This window comes from Hyla sarda, chromosome 10, assembly GCF_029499605.1.
Source record: "Hyla sarda isolate aHylSar1 chromosome 10, aHylSar1.hap1, whole genome shotgun sequence".
In the NCBI taxonomy this organism is placed as follows: Eukaryota; Metazoa; Chordata; class Amphibia; order Anura; family Hylidae; genus Hyla; species Hyla sarda.
The window spans coordinates 73,377,393-73,395,625 of record NC_079198.1 but is presented as its reverse complement, the minus strand read 5'-3'; the positions used below and the strand labels follow the sequence as shown (position 1 = coordinate 73,395,625).

Sequence of the window (18,233 nt, the reverse complement as noted above, 5' to 3'; positions counted from 1 at the left end):
CGCCGAAGGGATACCAACCAATCACCAACTACCTTTATTCTGCCCAGATACCTGAAGTGTCTTAGCAACAGGTGATGTCATCACACTAAGCTCTACATCATACAGCCCCTCTGCCAGGGAAATGAGGGGAAATAACTCACACATTAACCCTTAACTGACCACATTAAATGAACCTTAACATTCGGGGTGAGGAGGCGGCCCCCATGTGGTCCCTGCATCTAAGACTCCAGGCCCTATATCAGGTGTTGTTTTTAAGATGTAGACGAGGAATAAGAGGAATAAGAAAGGATTTTTCGAAATTCCACCCTTAAGGGGATGAAAAAGGGGTTGAAAGTTAGTATTTTTGAAGCTAGAACCATTAGAGATAAAGAAACACGTGTTTTAACGTTTTCTAAAATTCCACCCCTGAAGGGGTGAAACGGGGGTTCAAAGTTTGTTAAGATTAAAAAAACTAATTAAGATTAGGTTGATTCTTGAATTCAAAAATTTGCACCATTACTCTTATATAAAAACAACGTCTGTCTATATCTCTATTTACATAATAATAATCCTCCGAAAATCTATCAAAACGTGAAAAAATTTGCATGCGCTGCACCTGGAGAGTATGTAAGCAGCGCGAGAAGGCGGGCCACCTCATTATAAATGCGACATGCATGTGCTGCACCCGGAGAGTATACAAGCAGCGTGAGAAGGCGGGGAACCTCATTATAAATGCGACATGCACGTGCTGCACCCGGAGAGTATACAAGCAGCGTGAGAAGGCGGGCCACCTCATTATAAATGTGACATGCATGTGCTGCAGCCGGAGAGTATACAAGCAGCGCGAGAAGGCGGGCCACCTCATTATAAATGCGACATGCATGTGCTGCACCCGGAGAGTATACAAGCAGCGTGAGAAGGCGGGAAACCTCATTATAAATGCGAAATGCACGTGCTGCACCCGGAGAGTATACAAGCAGCGTGAGAAGGCGGCCACCTCATTATAAATGCGACATGCATGTGCTGCACCCGGAGAGTATACAAGCAGCGCGAGAAGGCGGGTCACCTCATTATAAATGCGACATGCACGTGCTGCACCCGGAGAGTATACAAGCAGCGTGAGAAGGCGGGCCACCTCATTATAAATGCGACATGCACGTGCTGCACTCGGACAGTATGTAAGCAGCGCAAGAAGGCGGGCCACCTCATTATAAATGCGACATGTACGTGCTGCACCCAGAGAGTATGTAAACAGCGTGAGAAGGCGGGCCACCTCATTATAAATGCGACATGCACGTGCTTCACCCGGACAGTATGTAAGCAGCGCGAAAAGGCGGGCCACCTCATTATAAATGCGACATGCACGTGCTGCACCCGGACAGTATGTAAACAGCATGAGAAGGCGGGCCACCTCATTATAAATGCGACATGCACATGCTGCACCCTGACAGTATGTGAGCAGCGTGAGAAGGCAGGCCACCTCATTATAAATGCGACATGCATGCGCTGCACCCGGAGAGTATGTAAGCAGTGTGAAAAGGCGGGCCACCTCATTATAAATGCGACATGCACGTGCTGCACCCGGACAGTATGTAAGCAGTGTGAGAAGGTGGGCCACCTCATTATAAATGCGACATGCACGTGCTGCATCCGGACAGTATGTAAGCAGCGTGAGAAGGTGGGCAACCTCATTATAAATGCAACATGCACATGCTGCACCCGGACAGTATGTGAGCAGCGTGAGAAGGCGGGCCACCTCATCATAAATGCGACATGTACGCGCTGCACCCGGAGAGTATGTAAGCAGTGTGAGAAGGCGGGCCACCTCATTATAAATGCGACATGCACGTGCTGCACCCGGACAGTATGTAAGCAGCGTGAGAAGGTGGGCCACCTCATTATAAATGTGACATGCACGTGCTGCACCCGGAGAGTATGTAAACAGCGTGAGAAGGTGGGCCACCTCATTATAAATGCGACATGCACGTGCTGCACCCGGAGAGTATGTAAACAGCCTGAGAAGGCGGGCCACCTCATTATAAATGCGACATGCACGTGCTTCACCCGGACAGTATGTAAGAAGCGCGAAAAGGCAGGCCACCTCATTATAAATGCGACATGCACGTGCTGCACCCGGAGAGTATGTAAACAGCGTGAGAAGGCGGGCCACCTCATTATAAATGCGACATGCACGTGCTGCACCCGGACAGTATGTGAGCAGCGTGAGAAGGCGGGCCACCTCATTATAAATGCGACATGCATGCGCTCCACCTGGAGAGTATGTAAGCAGTGTGAGAAGGCGGGTCACCTCATTATAAATGCGACATGCACGTGCTGCACCCGGACAGTATGTGAGCAGCGTGAGAAGGCGGGACACCTCATTATAAATGCAACATGCACGTGCTGCACCCGGACAGTATGTAAGCAGCGTGAGAAGGTGGGCCACCTCATTATAAATGTGACATACACGTTCTGCACCCGGACAGTATGTAAGCAGCGTGAGAAGGTGGGCCACCTCATTATAAATGCGACATGCACGCGCTGCACCCGGAGAGTATGTAAACAGCGTGAGAATGCGGGTCACCTCATTATAAATGCGACATGCACGTGCTGCACCCGGACAGTATGTAAGCAGCGTGAGAAGGCGGGCCACCTCATTATAAATGCGACATGCACGTGCTGCACCTGGACAGTATGTAAGCAGCGTGAGAAGGTGGGCCACCTCATTGTAAATGCGACATGCACGTGCTGCACCCGGACAGTATGTAAGCAGCGTGAGAATGTGGGCCACCTCATTATAAATGCGACATGCACGTGCTGCACCCGGACAGTATGTAAGCAGCGTGAGAAGGTGGGCCACCTCATTATAAATGCGACATGCACGTGCTGCACCCGGACAGTATGTGAGCAACGTAAGAAGGCGGATCACCTCATTATAAATGCGACATGCACGCGCTGCACCCGAAGAGTATGTAAGCAGTGTGAGAAGGTGGGCCACCTCATTATAAATGCGACATGCACGTGCTGCACCCGGACAGTATGTAAGCAGTGTGAGAAGCTGGGCCACCTCATTATAAATGCGACATGCACGTGCTGCACCCGGACAGTATGTAAGCAGCGTGAGAAGGTGGGCCACCTCATTATAAATGCGACATGCACGTGCTGCACCCGGACAGTATGTAAGCAGCGTGAGAAGGTGGGCCACCTCATTATAAATGCGACATGCACGTGCTGCACCCGGACAGTATGTAAGCAACGTGAGAAGGCGGGCCACCTCATTATAAATGCGACATGCACGTGCTGCACCCGAAGAGTATGTAAGCAGTGTGAGAAGGTGGGCCACCTCATTATAAATGCGACATGCACGTGCTGCACCCGGACAGTATGTGAGCAGCGTGAGAAGGCGGGCCACCTCATTATAAATGCGACATGCACGTGCTGCACCCGGACAGTATGTAAGCAGCGTGAGAAGGCGGGCCACCTCATTATAAATGCGACATGCACGTGCTGCACCCGGACAGTATGTAAGCAGCGTGAGAAGGCGGGCCACCTCATTATAAATGCGACATGCACATGCTGCACCCGGACAGTATGTAAGCAGCGTGAGAAGGTGGGCCACCTCATTATAAATGCGAAATGCACGTGCTGCACCCAGACAGTATGTAAACAGCGCGAGAAGGCGGGCCACCTCATTATAAATGCGACATGCACGTGCTGCACCCGGACAGTATGTGAGCAGCGTGAGAAGGCGGGCCACCTCATTATAAATGCGACATGCACGTGCTGCACCCGGACAGTATGTGAGCAGCGTGAGAAGGCGGGCCACCTCATTATAAATGCGACATGCACGTGCTGCACCCGGACAGTATGTAAGCAGCGTGAGAAGGCGGGCCACCTCATTATAAATGCGACATGCACGTGCTGCACCCGGACAGTATGTAAGCAGCGTGAGAAGGCGGGCCACCTCATTATAAATGCGACATGCACGTGCTGCACCCGGACAGTATGTGAGCAGCGTGAGAAGGCGGGCCACCTCATTATAAATGCGACATGCATGTGCTGCACCCGGAGAGTATACAAGCAGCGTGAGAAGGCGGGGAACCTCATTATAAATGCGACATGCACGTGCTGCACCCGGAGAGTATACAAGCAGCGTGAGAAGGTGGGCCACCTCATTATAAATGCGACATGCATGTGCTGCACCCGGAGAGTATACAAGCAGCGCGAGAAGGCGGGCCACCTCATTATAAATGCGACATGCATGTGCTGCACCCGGAGAGTATACAAGCAGCGTGAGAAGGCGGGGAACCTCATTATAAATGCGACATGCACGTGCTGCACCCGGAGAGTATACAAGCAGCGTGAGAAGGCGGCCACCTCATTATAAATGCGACATGCATGTGCTGCACCCGGAGAGTATACAAGCAGCGCGAGAAGGCGGGTCACCTCATTATAAATGCGACATGCACGTGCTGCACCCGGAGAGTATACAAGCAGCGTGAGAAGGCGGGCCACCTCATTATAAATGCGACATGCACATGCTGCACCCTGACAGTATGTGAGCAGCGTGAGAAGGCAGGCCACCTCATTATAAATGCGACATGCACGTGCTGCACCCGGAGAGTATGTAAGCAGTGTGAGAAGGCGGGCCACCTCATTATAAATGCGACATGCACGTGCTGCACCCGGACAGTATGTGAGCAGCGTGAGAAGGCGGGACACCTCATTATAAATGCAACATGCACATGCTGCACCCGGACAGTATGTAAGCAGCGTGAGAAGGCGGGCCACCTCATTATAAATGCGACATGCAAGTGCTGCACCCGGACAGTATGTAAGCAGCGTGAGAAGGCGGGCCACCTCATTATAAATGCGACATGCACGTGCTGCACCCGGACAGTATGTAAGCAGCGTGAGAAGGCGGGCCACCTCATTATAAATGCGACATGCACGTGCTGCACCCGGACAGTATGTAAGCAGCGTGAGAAGGTGGGCCACCTCATTATAAATGCGACATGCACGTGCTGCACCCAGACAGTATGTAAACAGCGCGAGAAGGCGGGCCACCTCATTATAAATGCGACATGCACGTGCTGCACCCGGACAGTATGTGAGCAGCGTGAGAAGGCGGGCCACCTCATTATAAATGCGACATGCACGTGCTGCACCCGGACAGTATGTGAGCAGCGTGAGAAGGCGGGCCACCTCATTATAAATGCGACATGCACGTGCTGCACCCGGACAGTATGTAAGCAGCGTGAGAAGGCGGGCCACCTCATTATAAATGCGACATGCACGTGCTGCACCCGGACAGTATGTGAGCAGCGTGAGAAGGCGGGCCACCTCATTATAAATGCGACATGCATGTGCTGCACCCGGAGAGTATACAAGCAGCGTGAGAAGGCGGGGAACCTCATTATAAATGCGACATGCACGCGCTGCACCCGGAGAGTATGTAAGCAGTGTGAGAAGGCGGGCCACATCATTATAAATGCGACATGCACGTGCTGAACCCGGACAGTATGTGAGCAGCGCGAGAAGGCGGGACACCTCATTATAAATGCGACATGCACGTGCTGCACCCGGACAGTATGTAAGCAGCGTGAGAAGGCGGGCCGCCTCATTATAAATGCGACATGCACGTGCTGCACCCGGACAGTATGTGAGCAGCGCGAGAAGGCGGGACACCTCATTATAAATGCGACATGCACGTGCTGCACCCGGACAGTATGTAAGCAGCGTGAGAAGGCGGGCCACCTCATTATAAATGCGACATGCACGTGCTGCACCCGGACAGTATGTGAGCAGCGTGAGAAGGCGGCCACCTCATTATAAATGCGACATGCACGTGCTGCACCCGGACAGTATGTAAGCAGCGTGAGAAGGCGGGCCACCTCATTATAAATGCGACATGCACGTGCTGCACCCGGACAGTATGTGAGCAGCGTGAGAAGGCGGGCCACCTCATTATAAATGCGACATGCACGTGCTGCACCCGGACAGTATGTAAGCAGCGTGAGAAGGTGGACCACCTCATTATAAATGCGACATGCACTCGCTGCACTTTATTCTGACTATAATTTACCTTTAGTTTGGTATCTATCACAATGAATGTAGAATTGTTGACAATAGATGGGACTATGGTGCCCACAATGTTATTCCTGTAATTAGAGATGGAGCCTGTTTGTTTTGGGCCATTAACCCATAGTGGCCATATTACTATAGGATCGTAAAAAGTAGATCTATGTTACCGCAAATTTAACGCCAGAGAAGCCGCGGGCAAAAGCTAGTATAATATAACTGTACTACAGGGCTGACAGACTGAGGAGCAGAGATTTCCACATAGAACAGCAGTGGATGCCCAACCAGGACCTGCTCTGTGTCTTCTAGATAAGTGTTTCCCAACTAGCCTTTGGCTGCCCAGGCATAAGGTAAGCGTTTCCCAACCGGCGGCCTCTAACTGCTGCAGAACTACAACTCCCAGCATGCCTTAACAGTAACAAGCAGTCAGTGCACACTTTAGGTCAGTGTTTCCTAACCAGGGAGCCTCCAGCTGCTGCAGAACTACAACTCCCAGCATGCCTTAACAGTTATAAGTAGTCAGTACATGCATACGGTCAGTTCTTTCCAACCAGAGTGTCTCCAGCTGTTGCAAAACTACAACTGCCACCATTCCTGGACAGCTGGGAGTTGTAGTTTTGCAACAGCTGGAGACACCCTGGTTGGGAGACACTAGATGCAGGAGGTTAAGGACCAATCACACATGTTGAAGCAGAGCTCCGCAGGCTATAGAACTGAATTACCTATGATGACCATGTGATAGGAGTGGGCGGAGCTCAGCAGGAGAGGTCAATTGTTTGTTACATTAAAGTTCAGTAAAAAAAAAAAAAACATAATAATCTGAAATGGAGGTCACATGTTTCCTGTGTGGACTGAAGCTCCAGTCTGCAGACAGATTCTCTGAAGATTGACCAGCAAATTATCCAATGAGGAAAAGGATATGGTACTTGCAGCCAATCGGGAATACACGTGGGCGGGTTCGTTTTGTTGGCAGGCAGGAAGGTCCCGGAAGTGGTTGCTGTTGCTTTTGCAGGGCAACGCTGGGAGCGTCCCTGGAAGCGGGGCCGTTAGTGCATGCGTATATAGCGGAGCTTCAGGTAAGTGCCGCAACCATGGGGGGCACACAGAGGCAGCGGGTACCAGCACAGGGGGCTGTCCAATCAGGCACAGCAGTGCTGTAGCAGTGTACGGGCAGGGACAGGATTAGCTGGGGATGGCCTGGATTATATTGTTGGTGAACACTGAGTAGCTTCATCATACTGTAGATGGAGGAGCCGAGCTGTACTTGCCAAGGGGCAGAGGGCAGTGCCTGTTATCTCACTCATCAGTGCCACCAACCTGTTCCTCTTTAGCTGCTGCAGAACTACAACTCCCAGCATGCCTTTTCAGTAACAAGCAGTCAGTGCACACTTTAGGTCAGTGTTTCCTAACCAGGCTGCCTCCAGCTGCTCCAGAACTACAACTCCCAGCATGCCTTTTCAGTAACAAGTAGTCAGTGCACACTTTAGGTCAGTGTTTCCTAACCAGGGTGCCTCCAGCTGCTGCAGAAGTACAACTCCCAGCATGCCTTAAATGGGCACTGTCACCAAACTTTTTTTTTTTATATATGTTGTAGTAATTATGTACTACAACATATCTCTAATATAGATCCATTATTTTTTTTTCCTCATTAAAATAGTTTAATTTACACTTGAAAACCGGCCACTAGGGGTCTCCCTCTTAGTGGCCGGCTGCAGGCTGGCATGATGTCACGCTTGAATTCGGACCAATGCCAGGCAGTCGGTCCTAATTCATTCAGCCTGCGCTTGCTCCATGCCTGTCAATCAGACAGGCGGGAGCGAGCGCGCATTGGCTCCCTGGCCTCACACGCCAGCCGCCTCCTGCCATATACGTGCCGCTGCTGCCTCAGGAAGGACTCAGCACTTGGGTATGTCTCTTTCAGGGTACCACCACGGCTATAAGAAAGTTATTGTTTTCAATGGGGGGAGGGGAGTGCGGGGGGAGGGGTAGCGATGCGGCCATAAGAAAGTTATTGTTTTCAACAATAGATCTAAGGGCAAGCTGGGAGTTGTAGTGATGAAACAGCTGGAGGCACCCTGTAAAGGTGAACTAAGGGTGGAAGTCGGTCCCCCCCCAGCAGGCATCAGTGACATGGTGCCTGCTGGGGAAGTCTGCCTGGTAAGTGAGCACACTACCAAACAGACAAAAAGGCATTTTTAATATAGTAAAAAATAATTTAAAGGCAGTGAGGGGGTTAGGGATAGATGGGCAATAGGCAGGGACAGAAATAAAATATCAAATAAAAGGATGGTGGGGGCTACTCTTTAACAGTTATAAGTAGTCAGTACATGCATAAGGTCAGTTCTTTCCAACCAGTGTGTCTGCAGCTGTTTCAAAACTACAACTCCCACCATGCCCGGACAGCCGTTGGCTGTCCGGGCATGGTGGGAGTTGTAGTTTTGCAACAGCTGGAGTCACCCTGGTTGGGAAACACTGCTTTAACCTTTCGCTCTTTGGCTGTTACAAAACTACAACTCCCATCGGTCTTCTACAGTCTTTTATTATGAGCGAATTATTATCCCATCTTATCCATAGAAGTCAATACTTTAGCTGTGGCGGAATGGGATTTTACAATTGCTTTGGAGGACTGCGCACTACCGAAATTTAGCGTGATATTTCCTCGCTTTAATCCGTAAGCAGATACTCGCTGGGATTCATTTAGCATGGAATTTGCTGCAGAAATTAACCCCTGCAATGGGCCTTTTCCAGGCGGGATTCTGCCGAACGAGTGAATATGTTTCTGAGAACTAAGAATCTGTGCCCAAAATTAGTCTGGCCAGAAATTTTCAGTGTAAATGTATCCTTGAGTTGGAGATTGGCGGTCTGCGCCAAGTGAATCGGTTGGCGGTAGGACTGCATGGAAATTGCCGTCGCCCCATATACCACACAAATTACGCTCAAAGATTGAGCAAGTTCATTCTTTTAGCAAGGAAGGGGGGAAACATTACCAGTGTAATAAGCATAATGGGGGGAGATTTATCAAAACCTGTCCAGTGGAAAAGTTGTCCAGTTGCCCATAGCAACCAATCAGATCGCTTCTTTCATTTTTAACAAGGCCTCTGCAAAATGAAAGAAGCGATCTGATTGGTTGCTATGGGCAACTGGGCAACTTTTCCTTTGCACAAGTTTCGATAAAACTCCCCCAATAGGTCTGAACCTAGCCTTATTGTAGTCAGATGCAGACAATGGGTCATTGGGGGAGAATTATCAAAACTTGTGCAGAGGAAAAGTTGCCCATAGCAACCAATCAGATCGCTTCTTTCATTTTGCAGAGGCCTTGTTAAAAATGAAAGAAGTGATCTGATCGGTTGCTATGGGCAACTTTTCCTCTGGACAGGTTTCGATAACTCTCCCCCATTGTGAGCTAGGAACTTAAAGGGGTACTCCGCTGCTCAGCGTTTGGAACAAAATGTTCCAAACACTGGTGCTGGCACCAGGAGCTTGTGACTTGTGACTTCATGGCCCCGCCCCCTCACAACGTCACACCCCGCCCCCTCAATGCAAGTCTATGGAAGGGGGCTTGGCGGCTGTTACGCCCCCTCTCATAGACTTGCATTGAGGGGGTGGGGCGTGACATCATGAGGGGGCTGGGCTATGACATCACAAGCTCACGGCGCCGGCTTCAGCCTTCGGAACAGTTTGTTCCAAACGCTGAGCTGCGGAGTACCCCCTTAAGAACAATGTGCACCCCTTACGTGTTATTTATCTCGAAATGTCCTGTACCCATCAATGGAGCTGGCACAGTGGATCCCAGTCATCATGGAATCCCCTTCTTGCAGCAATTATACCATTATTTCGACAGTGACAGTGGCCTTACCCAGGGGCTCTATGACAACACTGGAATATTTTGTCATCTCATGTGCCAGTGTGTTGTGAACTTACCTTTCTAGTCTATCTGTGGGGGGAGCTCTTGTACAATGTATTTACCTGTAACAATGTTGGTATATGAGTGTAGAATCCCATGGGGGTGTCTCATATCCTTGTATGACAGAGCTGGGACCCCCTTTAATAGTCCCATAAGGAATAACATGACGGGGCTCAGTAATTAGTCCTCCTAAGGGAATGCCAGGCGTCTGTCACTGTGTGATTCCTTTATCCTTTGACTTGCTTAGACTAATGTCTAACACAGTGGTCTTCAACCTGCGGACCTCCAGATGTTGCAAAACTACAACTCCCAGCATGCCCGGACAGCCAACGGCTGTCCGGGCATGCTGGGAGTTGTAGTTTTGCAACATCTGGAGGTCCGCAGGTTGAAGACCACTGGTCTAACACTTCAATTTGACTTTCCTTTTTTTATAGAGTGTTTCTAAATGATTTGATTGTGGCATAAAATAAGATCTCTGCTTGCTGTCAGGGAGCAGAAATATTTTAGGCTGCGTTCACACGGCCGTCTATATCTATCCCATTCTTTATCCGTCAAAGGAAAAAACGGATATAAAAAAAAAGGGTCCTAACGGGTGCTAACAGATGACATCAGTGGGATTTTCTTTACTACAGTTAAACCAGGGCTGTGGAGTCAGTAGATAAATGTTCCGACTCCGCAGTTTTTTGTACCTCCGACTCCTCTGTATTAATATGCAAATTTATTTTATACATTCCTTGAAGAAAAGAAAGGCAACATACATGTCATTACCACAGGACTATTGGCTGGGAAGCCAACAGTCTACTGTATTGAACAGTTTGTGAGCTGATCTGCTGCTGAAGATAGGGCAGTGGGAGGATCCAGGAAGGGGCATTTATTATAAAACATGATTTCCCTAGTAGAATCCCATAGTCATGTTTAAAGGATAGGGGATAAGATGTCAGATCGCCGGGGTCCCGCTGCTGGGGACCCCCGGGATCGCCGCTGCGGCACCGCACTTTCATTACTACACAGATTGGGTTAGCTCTGTGCGTAATGAAGGGCGATACAAGGGACGGAGCAGCGTGACATCATGGCTCCGCCCCTCATGACATCACAGCCCGCCCCTTAATGCAAGTCTATGGCAGGGGGCGTGACGACCGCCACACCCCCTCCCATAGACTTGTATTGAGGGGCGGGCTGTGACATCACGAGGGGCGGAGCTGTGATGTAACGATGCTCCGGCCCCTGTATCGCCCGTCATTACGCACAGAGCGTCCAGCAGCAGGACCCCGGCGATCTGACATCTTATCCCCTATCCTTTGGATAGGGGATAAGATGTCTAGAGGCAGAGTACCCCTTTAAGCTAACAATCGAGTTTACAAGTTTTTATAGCCTTAGCTGAATGGCAGCAGTTTTTCCAATGGTTTACAGCTTCAGTCTTGAACTATTGACCCTCCATTCCCTTCACTTATACAAGTGTCTCTAGTCCTGCACATATTTACATATTTACTTAATCCCTTATCAGTGAGAGGCTAGGTTACCCATGTGTTCCCTGTAACAGCAGAACACAACACTATGGAAAGTATAAGTATTGCAGCTCATAATTGTGCGTTGTGTGCCATATAGTGAAGCACATGAAAAGCATGCTTCTTCACGGTCATTTAACATGATCGTTTTGCGGTTACGTGAGGCACTGCATGCATTGGTCTTCATTCTTACAGTAGAGAAGTCATTAATTATAACTTTTTGTGAATTGGGACATTTTTTTTATTTTTTTTATTCCAATCTAAATTTAGTAGGAGTCGGTGCATTGTTTGCCGACTCTGGCTCCAGGTACCCAAAATTTTGTCCGACTCCTCGACTCCGACTCCACAGCCCTGAGTTAAACATCCATTTTGAATAGGGTTCGACCGATATCGTTTTTTTAGGGCCGATACCGATAATCGGTGGAGGTTAGGGCCGATAGCCAATAATTTATACCAATATTCCGGTATGCACTGCAGTGGCTTTTGCGGTGCCATAGGCCGCCGCCACCTGCTTCTCTCCCCCTGCCTGTCCGGGGGTCCTGAGTCCTTTCACCGCGACCGCCCCCCCACCCGCCGCATCGCGACCGCCCTCCCGACCCACCGCACCGCGACCGCCCCCTCCGCACCGCCCCGGCCACATTGCCTCCCCCATCCCCGGTTTTATAATTACCTGTTCCCGGGGTCCACTCCACATCTGGCTCCGGTGGCGTCCTCCTGAGCTGTCACTGTGCGCACTGACGGTGACGTGACGACACACACGTCAAGTCACTCGTCATTGCGCACAGCGTAACGCAGGACGGAGCAGGAGCAAGAAGTAGCGTGGGCCCCGGGAACAGGTAATTATAAAACCGGGGATGGGGGAGGCAATGGGGCCGGGGCGGTGCGGTGGGGGGTGCGACGCAGTGCGGCGGGTTGTGGGGGGGGGGCTTTCGTGGCGGGTCGGGGTGGGGTGCGGTCGGGGGACGGGGCATTATCAGCTTATCGGCAAGGTAATTGCCGATACCGATAATGCCCAAAATCGTGATTATCGGCCGATAATATCGGCCATACCGATAATCGGTCGATCCCATAACGGACCTTTATGGGAAGAAACATTACGGATATAGACGGCCGTAAAGCTGAAAACCACTGCCCTTACAATTTTCCCAGCTGATTGGTACAGCTATATGCCACTTTCAAACTTGGAACTAAACTGCTTTTAGGTTGACTTATTTTGATGCATTTTTAAACATGATTTTTTTTGTTATGTTCTGTTTGCTAAATTTCTTGAGTGACATGAGAATTCACTGATCAAAACAGAAAATGCTTGTTAAAATGCAACAAAAGGTCTACAAGATTGGGGCCCATTTACACTTCAGTCCATGTAATAGGTCCCTTAGGGTCTTATTAGGTTTCCCAAGCAGCATATTAGACTAGTGGTGATCTCTGTTGATCAGCGCTTGTTACTAGACTGGATCTCTTGCCGGGTGGGACACACAAATGACTGCTGGATCATTTATGGGGCCCCTCTGCTGCCATCATTCATCAGCCACATGTCCTTTATTACTCGGGGAGACAAGCAACTGGCAAGCAATGACCCGATCAGCTGAAGAACGAGTGCTGGCCCAGTTTAGCCAAGAATTGCCCTGTGTAACAGACTCGACAACCTCTTGTTAAGCATGTTGCAAAAGTGTCTGAAAAGTGTCCAGGACACATTGAAAATGTGGTGCGTTATTTCCCCCAATGTGTAGATATCAGTAGCGTGTCCCCATGCAAACAGATAATTGTAGAATGTATTAAAAAAATTATAACATTGTCATTGTATCTTACATAGACTGGCTCTATCCAGTGTTTTGGGGACAATGCAAAATGTCTTACTACTTACACGAGAATATATTGTTTACAGATGGATTCAGTAAGTAATAAAAATGTATATAGATTGGAAATAGAACCAGAAAATGACCATCCTGTATCTGTTTCTTCCATAGGCCTGCCTATATCACGCTCCAACATGTTGGCTATTCCTACAGCTCGGATGGGGGATCAGCTGATCCTGGAGGAAGATCATGATGAAAGCTACATACCTCTAGAGAATGGTTGGTGACATGCTGCTTGTCTTGTTTGTCTTAAAAAAAACATGTCTTATAGGCTTCTTTCACACTGCTGTTAGCATATGGTCTTATAGGCTTCTTTCACACTGCTGTTAGCATATGGTCTTATAGGCTACTTTCACACTGCTGTTAGCATATGGTCTTATAGGCTTCTTTCACACTGCTGTTAGCATATGGTCTTATAGGCTTCTTTCACACTGCTGTTAGCATATGGTCTTATAGGCTTCTTTCACACTGCTGTTAGCATATGGTCTTATAGGCTACTTTCACACTGCTGTTAGCATATGGTCTTATAGGCTTCTTTCACACTGCTGTTAGCATTTGGTCTTATAGGCTACTTTCACACTGCTGTTAGCATATGGTCTTATAGGCTACTTTCACACTGCTGTTAGCATATGGTCTTATAGGCTACTTTCACACTGCTGTTAGCATATGGTCTTATAGGCTACTTTCACACTGCTGTTAGCATATGGTCTTATAGGCTACTTTCACACTGCTGTTAGCATATGGTTTTATAGGCTACTTTCACACTGCTGTTAGCATATGGTCTTATAGGCTACTTTCACACTGCTGTTAGCATATGGTCTTATAGGCTTCTTTCACACTGCTGTTAGCATTTGGTCTTATAGGCTACTTTCACACTGCTGTTAGCATATGGTCTTATAGGCTACTTTCACACTGCTGTTAGCATATGGTCTTATAGGCTACTTTCACACTGCTGTTAGCATATGGTCTTAGGCTACTTTCACACTGCTGTTAGCATATGGTCTTATAGGCTACTTTCACACTGCTGTTAGCATATGGTCTTATAGGCTACTTTCACACTGCTGTTAGCATATGGTCTTATAGGCTTCTTTCACACTGCTGTTAGCATTTGGTCTTATAGGCTACTTTCACACTGCTGTTAGCATATGGTCTTATAGGCTACTTTCACACTGCTGTTAGCATATGGTCTTATAGGCTACTTTCACACTGCTGTTAGCATATGGTCTTATAGGCTACTTTCACACTGCTGTTAGCATATGGTCTTATAGGCTACTTTCACACTGCTGTTAGCATATGGTTTTATAGGCTACTTTCACACTGCTGTTAGCATATGGTCTTATAGGCTACTTTCACACTGCTGTTAGCATTTGGTCTTATAGGCTTCTTTCACACTGCTGTTAGCATTTGGTCTTATAGGCTACTTTCACACTGCTGTTAGCATATGGTCTTATAGGCTACTTTCACACTGCTGTTAGCATATGGTCTTATAGGCTACTTTCACACTGCTGTTAGCATATGGTCTTAGGCTACTTTCACACTGCTGTTAGCATATGGTCTTATAGGCTACTTTCACACTGCTGTTAGCATATGGTTTTATAGGCTACTTTCACACTGCTGTTAGCATATGGTCTTATAGGCTACTTTCACACTGCTGTTAGCATATGGTCTTAGGCTTCTTTCACACTGCTGTTAGCATATGGTCTTATAGGCTACTTTCACACTGCTGTTAGCATATGGTCTTATAGGCTACTTTCACACTGCTGTTAGCATATGGTCTTATAGGCTTCTTTCACACTGCTGTTAGCATATGGTCTTATAGGCTACTTTCACACTGCTGTTAGCATATGGTCTTATAGGCTTCTTTCACACTGCTGTTAGCATTTGGTCTTATAGGCTACTTTCACACTGCTGTTAGCATATGGTCTTATAGGCTACTTTCACACTGCTGTTAGCATATGGTCTTATAGGCTACTTTCACACTGCTGTTAGCATATGGTCTTATAGGCTACTTTCACACTGCTGTTAGCATATGGTCTTATAGGCTACTTTCACACTGCTGTTAGCATATGGTCTTATAGGCTACTTTCACACTGCTGTTAGCATATGGTCTTATAGGCTACTTTCACACTGCTGTTAGCATATGGTCTTATAGGCTACTTTCACACTGCTGTTAACATATGGTCTTATAGGCTACTTTCACACTGCTGTTAGCATATGGTCTTATAGGCTACTTTCACACTGCTGTTAGCATATGGTCTTATAGGCTACTTTCACACTGCTGTTAGCATATGGTCTTATAGGCTTCTTTCACACTGCTGTAAGCATATGGTCTTATAGGCTACTTTCACACTGCTGTTAGCATATGGTCTTATAGGCTACTTTCACACTGCTGTTAGCATATGGTCTTATAGGCTACTTTCACACTGCTGTTAGCTTATGGTCTTTTAGGCTACTTTCACACTGCTGTTAGCATATGGTCTTATAGGCTACTTTCACACTGCTGTTACCATATGGTCTTATAGGCTACTTTCACACTGCTGTTAGCATATGGTCTTATAGGCTTCTTTCACACTGCTGTAAGCATATGGTCTTATAGGCTACTTTCACACTGCTGTTAGCATATGGTCTTATAGGCTTCTTTCACACTGCTGTAAGCATATGGTCTTATAGGCTACTTTCACACTGCTGTTAGCATATGGTCTTATAGGCTTCTTTCACACTGCTGTTAGCATTTGGTCTTATAGGCTACTTTCACACTGCTGTTAGCATATGGTCTTATAGGCTACTTTCACACTGCTGTTAGCATATGGTCTTATAGGCTACTTTCACACTGCTGTTAGCATATGGTCTTATAGGCTACTTTCACACTGCTGTTAGCATATGGTCTTATAGGCTACTTTCACACTGCTGTTAGCATATGGTCTTATAGGCTACTTTCACACTGCTGTTAGCATATGGTCTTATAGGCTACTTTCACACTGCTGTTAGCATATGGTCTTATAGGCTACTTTCACACTGCTGTTAGCATATGGTCTTATAGGCTACTTTCACACTGCTGTTAGCATATGGTCTTATAGGCTACTTTCACACTGCTGTTAGCTTATGGTCTTATAGGCTACTTTCACACTGCTGTTAGCATATGGTCTTATAGGCTACTTTCACACTGCTGTTACCATATGGTCTTATAGGCTACTTTCACACTGCTGTTAGCATATGGTCTTATAGGCTTCTTTCACACTGCTGTAAGCATATGGTCTTATAGGCTACTTTCACACTGCTGTTAGCATATGGTCTTATAGGCTTCTTTCACACTGCTGTAAGCATATGGTCTTATAGGCTACTTTCACACTGCTGTTAGCATATGGTCTTATAGGCTTCTTTCACACTGCTGTAAGCATATGGTCTTATAGGCTACTTTCACACTGCTGTTAGCATTTGGTCTTATAGGCTACTTTCACACTGCTGTTAGCATTTGGTCTTATAGGCTACTTTCACACTGCTGTTAGCATATGGTCTTATAGGCTACTTTCACACTGCTGTTAGCATATGGTCTTATAGGCTACTTTCACACTGCTGTTAGCATATGGTCTTATAGGCTACTTTCACACTGCTGTTAGCATATGGTCTTATAGGCTACTTTCACACTGCTGTTAGCATATGGTCTTATAGGCTAATTTTAACACTGCTGTTAGCATATGGTCTTATAGGCTACTTTCACACTGCTATTAGCATATGGTCTTATAGGCTACTTTCACACTGCTGTTAGCATATGGTCTTATAGGCTACTTTCACACTGCTGTTAGCATATGGTCTTATAGGCTACTTTCACACTGCTGTTTGCATATGGTCTTATAGGCTACTTTCACACTGCTGTTAGCATATGGTCTTATAGGCTACTTTCACACTGCTGTTAGCATATGGTCTTATAGGCTACTTTCACACTGCTGTTAGCATATGGTCTTATAGGCTACTTTCACACTGCTGTTAGCATATGGTCTTATAGGCTACTTTCACACTGCTGTTAGCATATGGTTTTATAGGCTACTTTCACACTGCTGTTAGCATATGGTCTTATAGGCTACTTTCACACTGCTGTTAGCATTTGGTCTTATAGGCTTCTTTCACACTGCTGTTAGCATTTGGTCTTATAGGCTACTTTCACACTGCTGTTAGCATATGGTCTTATAGGCTACTTTCACACTGCTGTTAGCATATGGTCTTATAGGCTACTTTCACACTGCTGTTAGCATATGGTCTTAGGCTACTTTCACACTGCTGTTAGCATATGGTCTTATAGGCTACTTTCACACTGCTGTTAGCATATGGTTTTATAGGCTACTTTCACACTGCTGTTAGCATATGGTCTTATAGGCTACTTTCACACTGCTGTTAGCATATGGTCTTAGGCTTCTTTCACACTGCTGTTAGCATATGGTCTTATAGGCTACTTTCACACTGCTGTTAGCATATGGTCTTATAGGCTACTTTCACACTGCTGTTAGCATATGGTCTTATAGGCTTCTTTCACACTGCTGTTAGCATATGGTCTTATAGGCTACTTTCACACTGCTGTTAGCATATGGTCTTATAGGCTTCTTTCACACTGCTGTTAGCATTTGGTCTTATAGGCTACTTTCACACTGCTGTTAGCATATGGTCTTATAGGCTACTTTCACACTGCTGTTAGCATATGGTCTTATAGGCTACTTTCACACTGCTGTTAGCATATGGTCTTATAGGCTACTTTCACACTGCTGTTAGCATATGGTCTTATAGGCTACTTTCACACTGCTGTTAGCATATGGTCTTATAGGCTACTTTCACACTGCTGTTAGCATATGGTCTTATAGGCTACTTTCACACTGCTGTTAGCATATGGTCTTATAGGCTACTTTCACACTGCTGTTA

The 18,233-nt window shown here is 47.2% G+C and overlaps 1 protein-coding gene across 3 annotated transcripts in view; it reads left to right on the top strand.

The window, feature by feature from the left end:
- The first annotated feature begins 6,851 nt into the window (after positions 1–6,851).
- Positions 6,852–18,233, top strand: part of CEP164 (centrosomal protein 164) — a 150,495-nt gene continuing 139,113 nt past the window's right edge. Inside the window, exons 1-2 of one of the 3 annotated variants that reach the window (XM_056542784.1) lie at positions 6,852–7,136; positions 13,437–13,544. In XM_056542784.1, the coding sequence (XP_056398759.1) occupies positions 6,980–7,136; positions 13,437–13,544 (265 nt within the window). In that variant the 5' untranslated portion in view covers positions 6,852–6,979. The remainder of the gene's footprint in view (positions 7,137–13,436; positions 13,545–18,233) is intronic. The other 2 variants (XM_056542786.1, XM_056542785.1) reach the window with 2 other exon arrangements.